This window comes from Opisthocomus hoazin, chromosome 32, assembly GCF_030867145.1.
Source record: "Opisthocomus hoazin isolate bOpiHoa1 chromosome 32, bOpiHoa1.hap1, whole genome shotgun sequence".
NCBI lineage: Eukaryota > Metazoa > Chordata > Aves > Opisthocomiformes > Opisthocomidae > Opisthocomus > Opisthocomus hoazin.
Genome location: NC_134445.1, coordinates 4,452,840 through 4,460,630, shown reverse-complemented (window position 1 = coordinate 4,460,630; position 7,791 = coordinate 4,452,840). Strand labels below are relative to the sequence as shown.

Sequence of the window (7,791 nt, the reverse complement as noted above, 5' to 3'; positions counted from 1 at the left end):
AAAAAAAGAAAAATAGATTTTTTTTATTCGAAAGAGCCCTTTTCATGCCCAGCCGAGCGGCGCCTGCTCAGCGCTGGAGCGGCCGCCGCGCCTTCTTCCGCCGCTTGGGCTTCGCCTCGGGGCGGGGGGCTGCGCCATCGGCCCTCGGGGCCCCCCCGGGAGCGGTGGTGGGGGCGGAGGGCGGCGGGCAGGGCCCCCCCAGCCACGGTCCCGTGCTCCCCTGGAAGACGCGGGCGAAGAAGTCCTGCAGGTCGGCGGCCGAGCCGGGGCTGCCCTTGGCGGCGCTCCTGGGGGGAGAGGGGGTGTCGGGGGGGCCCTCGGAGCTCAGAGCCCCGCGCGAGGGGCTCGGGACCCCCCCCCCAGGACCGACCTCTGGCGCCCGGCGGGCGCGGCGCTCCTTGCGCCGAAGGAGATGTGGTAGGGGACGCGGTGGGTGTCGGGGGCGATGCCCACGCGCTGGCAGCCGGCCCACTCTGCCGAGAGAGGGGCGCGGGCGGCGGTCAGGGCGCGGGGGGACGCGTGTGGGGACACGCGGGGGCTGCGGGGGCTGTGCCACCCACCCGTGATGTCGTAGATCTTGCCCTCCATCATGGCGAAGTAGGTGATCTTCAGCCCCAGCAGGCTCGACTCAGCCCAGAAGTCGCCCTCCTCGGCGGGGTGCAGGGCCCCGCAGGCGGCGCAGTACCGGGCGCTGAGCGGCTCCCGGTCCATCTCGAAGCGCCTGCAGCGAGGGTGGGTGTGTGCGACCCCCCCCTCGGCGCCCCGCGGCCCCCCCCCCCCGGCGCAGCCCCCACCTGTGCTTCCCCCGGCACTTGCTGCAGAGCATGGTGTTCATGGCGTCGCGCAGGTCGTCCTGCAGCCGGCTCAGGAACGCGCTCATGGACCGCGACAGCTCGCTGGCCGCCGTCCGCTTGCTGCAGGAGGGGGGAGACGGGGGTCGGAGCCCACGGGGGGGGTCGGAGCCCGCGGGGGGGTGTTGGAAGCCAGCAGGAGGGTGGCGGTCAGAGTGTGTGCAAGTGGGTTGGAGCCCATGAAGGGGGGTCAGAACCCGTGGGGGGGTGGGGCAGAGCCTGTGCTGGGGAGTCAGAGCCCATGGCGGGGCGGGGCGGGGAGTCAGAGCCTGTGCCAGGGGGCTGGAGCCCATGAAGGGGGGTCAGAGCCCGTGGGGGGGTGGGGCAGAGCCTGTGCTGGGGGGGCAGAGCCTGTGTGAGTGGGTCACAACCCATGAGGGGGGGGTCGGAGCCTGTGCCAGGGGATTGGAGCCTGGGGGGGGGGGGGTCAGAGCCTGCACCGGGGGGGCCCCGGCCCCCCAACCCCCCCGTGCCCGCTCACATCTCGCACTCCTTCCTCCGCTCGGGGCTGCTGACCATGTCCCAGGCCGCCCGCAGCACCTTGAACGCCACCTCGGCCCTCGGGTGCTCGTTCTTGTCGGGGTGCACCTGGGGGGGCGGGGCGGGGGGGGGCTCAGCGCAGGGCGGGGGGCTCGGCCGGGCCCCCCCCCGCCCCGCGCCCACGCACCAGCACGGCCAGCCGCCGGTAGGCCCTGCGCAGCTCAGCGTCCGGGGCCGTCGGCTCCAGGCCCAGCACCTCGAAGGGGTCCAGCTCCTCCTCAGGCAGCTCGGCCATGGCCAGCAGCCGCCGCACCTCCGCCCCCGCGCCGGGGGGGGGACCCGGGGGGGGCGGCGAGGGGGGACCCGGCCGCCGCAGCCGCTCCCGCAGCGCCCGCAGCCCGGCTGCCCCCCCGCCGCCGCCCAGCCGGCCCAGCGCCGCGGCCCCCAGCCGCCGGCCCAGCCCCAGCCCGCGCAGGAGGAGGAGGAGGAGGAGGAAGAGCAGCGCCCGCAGCGCCCGCAGCCCCCGCCGGCAGCAGGCGCGGAGCAGCCGCCGCCCCCCGCGCACCCCCGCCGCCGCCTCCGCCGAGCGGGGCCGCTGCCGCCGCCCCCGGCCCCGCCGCCCCCTCCCCGCCGCCTCCTCGGGCTCCCGGGGCCCGGCCGCGGGGCTGGGGGTGGCGGCCGGCTCCCCCCCCCCCGCCGCCTCTTCCTCTTCCTCCTCCTCCTCCTCCCCGTCCTCCGCCGCGGCGGGGCCCGGCGGCCGGCGGCAGCTCCCGTCCCAGGCCGCGCCGTCCCCCGCGGGCTCCCGGCTCCGCCCGCCGCCTCCCGCGGCCGCCTCCCGCTGCCGGGGCTGCTCCATCGCGGCGGCGGCCCCGCCCGGGCCTAGGTGACGGCCATGGCGCCCGGCCCTGCCGGCGGCACCGGCGTCAGCGCGGGGCTCCCCCCGGGGGGCGGGGCGGGGCCGCGCGGGGTGCGGGGCCGCGGGGGCGGGGCTCACCGCGCCGGTGCCGGTGGGGGGGACAGAAGGGGGGGGGGTCGCCGGCCGCCTCCCGCCCCCCCACCCCCGGGTCCCTCACCCGCTCACTTCCGCCTTCCGCCCGCCGCCGCCTGCCACTTCCGGGGCGGGGCCTGCCTCCGGAGCGTCAGCGCACCCCTGCGCCCCGCCCCTTAAAGGGGCAGCGCCTCCGGCGGGCCCCGCGCGTCCTGCTCTGACCCCGCCGCGTGCCCCGCGTTCGGGGGGGGGGTGGGGAGAGGGCGGGCGCTGCCCACCCGGGACCGCGCCCTCGCGACACCCCCCCCCCCCACGCGCGCAGCCCCCGTCCTCGCCCCGCCCCCCGGGACCGGCAGCGAGCGGTGAGTCCCGGGGCGGGACCGAGCCCCCGCGCGCCCCCCGCTCACTTTCTCCCAGTGACTCCCAGTTCCCCCTCCCAGTGCTCCCAGCTCGCTCCCCCCAGCCCCAGTTCCCCCTCCCAGTGCTCCCAGCTCGCTCCCCCCAGCCCCAGTTCCCCCTCCCAGTGCTTCCAGCTCGCTCCCCCCAATCCCAGTTCCCCCTCCCAGTGCTCCCAGCTCGCTCCCCCCAGCCCCAGTTCCCCCTCCCAGTGCTCCCAGCTCGCTCCCCCCAGCCCCAGTTCCCCCTCCCAGTGCTCCCAGCTCGCTCCCCCCAGCCCCAGTTCCCCCTCCCAGTGCTCCCAGCTCGCTCCCCCCAGCCCCAGTTCCCCCTCCCAGTGCTCCCAGCTCGCTCCCCTCAATCCCAGTTCCCCCAGCTCACTCTCTCCAGCAGCTCCCAGTTCCCCCTTCCTGCCCTGGCAGCTCCCCACACTTCCCAGTGCCCCCAGCAGCCCCAGTCCCCCAGCCCACCCTGCGCCGGTAGTGGGGGGGACATGGGGAGGGTCTTCTAGGGGCCATGCTGCACCTGCCCCTTTAAATAGGGAAATGAGGAGCCGTGTGCCCCGCCCCCGGGAGGGGCCTAGGAGGTCGGGGCCTAGGGGCGCTGGGGGGCCCCCTGCTGGTCGGGCAGACCCGGGGTCCTCCCCGCCCCCCAGAGGGGAGAGCCCGGGGCGGGGGCAGTCCCTGGGGCAGGGGCAGCCCCCGAGGAGCCCCCCTACCCCAGAGCCCCGCCTGTGTTTTTGTAGGCCCTACCCAAACCCCGCACCCCAGCAGCTCCCCCCTCTGCTGGGACCCCCTGGGGGCTGCTCCCAGGGGCGGGGGGCCTGCAGCTCAGTCCCTGCGCGGCGTCACCCAGGGGAGGGGGGGCCGTCACCCAGCCCCCCACCCAGGGAGAGGCGGACCCGAGCCCCCGGCGCCACGTCGCGGCGGCAACTTTATTATCACGCGGATCTTAAAAATAAAAACCCAGGGGGGACCCCCCCTGCCCCCCCCCCCAAAACCCCGCCGCAGCGCCGAGGTGCGCGCAGTCACCGGTGGGAACGCCGAGCGCCGCCAACAACCGTGCCGGGGGGACAAAACCCACCCGAGAGACCCCCCTGCCCCCCGCCCCGGGCTGGGGGCTCAGCCCACGCCCCCCCGCCCCCCCTACGAGTCCCGCTCCAGCCCCCGCTCCAGCCCCCGCAGTTCCTCCTCCAGCGCTCGCCTCCGGCCCAGCTTCTCCAGCTGCTCCGGCGTCGGCTGCCCCAGCTGCCCCGCGTCCAGCCGCCGCTGCAGCTCCTCCACCTGCCGCAGCTTCTTCCGCAGGCTCTTCACCTTCCGGCTCCGCTCGGCCGCGGGGGCTTCGCCCGCGGCGGGGGCTTCTCCCTCGGCGGGGGCTCGGTGGCCGCAGGCCGGCTGCGACGCGCCCGCCCGGCTGTCCCCGGGGGGGTCAGGCTCCCCGCAGCCCCCCAGCGAGACCTTCTCCAGCGCCTGCGCCAGTCCGTCGGGCTCCCGCTCGCCCCTCTCCTGCTGCTGCTTCCTCTTCTCCTTGCGTTTCAGGTTCCTCCTGGCCGCCTTCGACAGTCCGCTCTCACCGCCCTCCGCCCTGCCGGGCTGCGCGCCGGGCTGTGCCGCGGGCTCCAGGCTCAGCCCCGGCGGCAGCTCCGGTTTGCTTCGGAAGAACTTCACGTATTTGTTCTCGTACCTGCGCGGAACGAGCGCGCGTGAGGTCCGCAGGGCCCCAGCGCAGGCCCAGGGTCTCGCTGCGGGACCCAGGACCCCGGTGTGGGCCCAGGGTCTCGCTGTGGGACCCAGGACCCCGGTGCGGTGCCAAGGGTCTTGGTGCAGTACCCAGGACCCCAGCACAGGCCAAGGGTCTCGGTGCGGTACCCAGGACCCCGGCGCGGGCAGAGGGTCTCACTGTGGGACCCAGGACCCCAGCGCGGGCCCAGGGTCTCGCTGTGGGACCCAGGACCCCGGCGCGGGCCCAGGGTCTCGCTGTGGGACCCAGGACCCCGGCGCGGGCCCAGGGTCTCGCTGTGGGACCCAGGACCCCGGTGCGGTGCCAAGGGTCTTGGTGCAGTACCCAGGACCCCAGCGCGGGCCGAGGGTCTCGGTGCGGTACCCAGGACCCCGGCGCGGGCAGAGGGTCTCACTGTGGGACCCAGGACCCCGGTGTGGGCCGAGGGTCTCGCTGTGGGACCCAGGACCCCAGTGTGGGCCCAGGGTCTCGCTGTGGGACCCAGGACCCCAGTGTGGGCAGAGGGTCTCGCTGCGGGACCCAGGACCCCGGTGTGGGCCCAGGGTCTCGCTGTGGGTCGCAGGACCCCAGTGTGGGCCGAGGGTCTCGGTGCGGTACCCAGGACCCCGGCACGGGCCGAGGGTCTCGGTGTGGTACCCAGGACCCCGGCACGGGCCAAGGGTCTTGCTCTGGGCCCAGGACCCCGGTGCTGACCCAGGACCCCGTCACCAAACCCCAGGGATGCCAGGTGCCTCCGGCAAACCCTCCACCGCGGAGCAGCCCCAGGGTGAGGGGCCGCAGCTCTGCTCCCCTCCCTGCCGCGCGGAGCAGCCGCCCCCGGTGCGGGTCAGGGCCCACAGCCGAGCCCGGTGCCCAGCAGACGATGCCGCTGCTGGGGGTCGCGGCGCGGCCGCCCCAGGGGGGCCGTACGTACCGGCTGGACGTGGCTTAGGGGTGGGGGCAAGGGGCCGGGCTGCTCGGGCACCTGGAAGGAGACTGAGACCTGGTGCCGGCCACGGGTGGGTCTGGGGGCACCGGCCACCCCTCTCCCCCCCACGCAGAGCCCCCCCGAGCCCCCCACTTACACCGGCACCTCCTCCTGTGGGACGTAGCCCTCCCTCACCCGCCGCTGCTTCCGCCACGTCCCGTCCGGGCGCTGCGTGGAGGCGATGTACTTCCCTGCGGGCACGCGCAGCGAGTCGGGGGGGGCCGGGGGACCCCCCACCCCCGGGACACCCCAAGGGGGCTCCAGGACAGCCCCACGGGACCCCAGGACATCCCACGCACCCCACAGGAAGCCCAGAACACGCCAGACACCCCACGAAGGCACCATGACACCCCGTATGCCCCACGACTCCCCATGCACCCCACCGGGGGGCCGGGACACCCCACGGGGGGGCCCCGAACACCCCACACACAACCCACAGGGCCCCAGAACTTCCCACGCAACCCACAGGAACCACAGAACACACCAGACACCCCCCAGGGGGGCCCAGGACACCCCATACGCCCCATGGGGACCCCGGGACACCCCACGTACCCCAAAAGGGCTCCGAGACACCCACGGGGCCCCAGAACATCCCACGCACCCCACGGGAACCCCAGAACACGCCAGACACCCCCCGGGGAGCCCAGGACACCCCACGGGTGGGGGGGCCCAGGACACCCCCACCACCCCACGGGGCCCTCCCCACGCCAGGAGCTGGGTGCGGGCCGCGGGACGCCACAGACACCGGGGCGCGGGACCGAGGCGGGCCCAGCCCCACGGCGACCGGCACGGGGGGATGGACGGGGCCCAGAGAGCGCCTCAGGGAGCGGGCCCGGCGCCGCCCGAGGGCCGCAGCAGGCCGGGGGCCGGGCCCTGCCCCGCCGGAGCCGCCCGCCCCGCGCCGCCGGGCCGGGCCGGGCCGCACTCACCGGTCTCGTCAGTCACATAGGGAGTCGCCATCTTGCGAGCGCGACACACTTCCGGCCTCCTGGCCCCGCCCCGGAAGTGGGGGCGTGGCTGGGCGGCCATTTTGTTTTGAGGGGAGCGGTTGCCATGGCGACGCGGGGCTGGGGGCGCGCGGGTGGGCCCTGCCCGGTGCCGCGGGGCGGGGCGGGGCGGATCGGGCTGGGCCACGCCCCCGACTTGGCCCCGCCCCCTCCCCCCCCCCCCCCCCCCCGTCCCATCGCCATGGCGATCGCGGTGTCCCCCGGCCCTGGGGACCCCCCGGGGGGAGCAGCGGGGACCCCCGAGCCGCTGTCCGGGAGACCGCGGGGGGGGCAGGGAAGCGGCGCCGGCGCGGGGGGAGCGCGGCCCCCGGGCACCCCCCAGCCCGGGACCCCCCCCCGGACCCGGGTCCGGCGCCGCTCGAGGGCCGTGTCCCGCCCCCCCCCGACGCGGGTCCGTGTCCCCCTCTCCCCCCCGCCGGGCCCCGCCACACCCCCCCCGCTGAGCCGGGCACCCCGCGGCCCCCCCCCCCCCCCCGCAGCCGCCACCGGGGATTTCCGGGGAGGGGGGACACCCCCACACACACCCCCCTCCCCGGCGGCACGTGCGCTCGGTGCCGCCCCCGCCCCGCCGGGCCGTGACGTCACGGGGCCGGGCCGCGAGCAGCCGCGGGAGCCGCCAGGTACGGCCCGGGCGGGGGCACCGGCACCGGGGGGTGGGGGTCCCGGGACCGAGGGGGGGAACACTGGGACCGAGGGGGGCGACACCGGGACCAGGGGGGGGACACCGGGACCGGGCGGGACCGGGAAGGGGAAGGAAGAAGCCCCGGGGATGCCCCGGTGCCGCTCCCGTGGGGGTCCCCGTGTGGCCCGGTCCGGGGGGGAGGCACCGGGGCGGGGAGGGGGGGGATGTCCCGTGAGGGGGTGGGGGTGGGGGTGGTGTCCCGGTGTCCCCCCCCCTCGGGCGGGTGCCGCTCCCTGCGTGACTCAGCCCCGTGGGTTCCCCACGGGGGGGGGGGGGGTACATCCCGCTTCCCCCGCCCCCCCCCCCAATTCCCCACCCGTGGGGCGTTCCCCCCACCCATTGGGCTATTCCCCCCCCCCCGGGGTGCTCCCCCCCCGTGGGGTGCCGTGTTCCCCCCCCACCGCGGCATTCACCCCCCCGTGGGGTGGCGGCAGCCCCTGACTCCCCCCCCCCCCCCTACATCTGGGGTGCAGAATGGGGAGGGGTCCCTTGTTGTGTGTGTCCCCCCCCCAATCTGGGGGTGGGGGTAAAGGGGGGGGGTCCGTTCCCCGCGGTCACCCCGGGGCGTCACTGTCACCCGTGGGTGCCGCTCCCCATCCGGAGTTCAAAGCTCAGCCCGGATGCGAACGAGACTACGGCGGGGGGGGGGGAGGTGGGAAAGGGGGGGGCGGGGGGGGCGT

At 76.9% G+C, this 7,791-nt stretch overlaps 3 protein-coding genes across 3 annotated transcripts in view; 1 reads left to right on the top strand and 2 right to left on the bottom strand.

Moving 5' to 3' along the window:
- DNAJC14 (DnaJ heat shock protein family (Hsp40) member C14) lies at positions 1-1,767 on the bottom strand (the record flags this gene model as incomplete). The annotated part of the gene is made up of 6 exons (XM_075445732.1): positions 1-287; positions 371-473; positions 561-721; positions 795-914; positions 1,333-1,439; positions 1,519-1,767. Coding segments are annotated over 6 exons (960 nt in total), but the record flags the coding sequence as incomplete, so codon positions are not given.
- A 2,093-nt stretch (positions 1,768-3,860) lies between these two features.
- On the bottom strand, positions 3,861-6,484 carry PYM1 (PYM1 exon junction complex associated factor). The gene is made up of 3 exons (XM_075445731.1): positions 6,352-6,484; positions 5,520-5,613; positions 3,861-4,398 (listed from the first exon to the last, which is right to left on the bottom strand). The coding sequence occupies exons 1-3, from the start codon at positions 6,449-6,451 to the stop codon at positions 3,861-3,863; spliced, it is 732 nt and encodes a 243-aa protein (XP_075301846.1). The 5' UTR covers positions 6,452-6,484.
- Positions 6,485-6,610: 126 nt separating this feature from the next.
- DGKA (diacylglycerol kinase alpha) overlaps positions 6,611-7,791 on the top strand; it is a 6,121-nt gene continuing 4,940 nt past the window's right edge. The window contains 2 exon segments of the mRNA XM_075445730.1: positions 6,611-6,622; positions 6,909-7,049. Of these exon segments, the coding sequence (XP_075301845.1) occupies positions 6,611-6,622; positions 6,909-7,049 (153 nt within the window).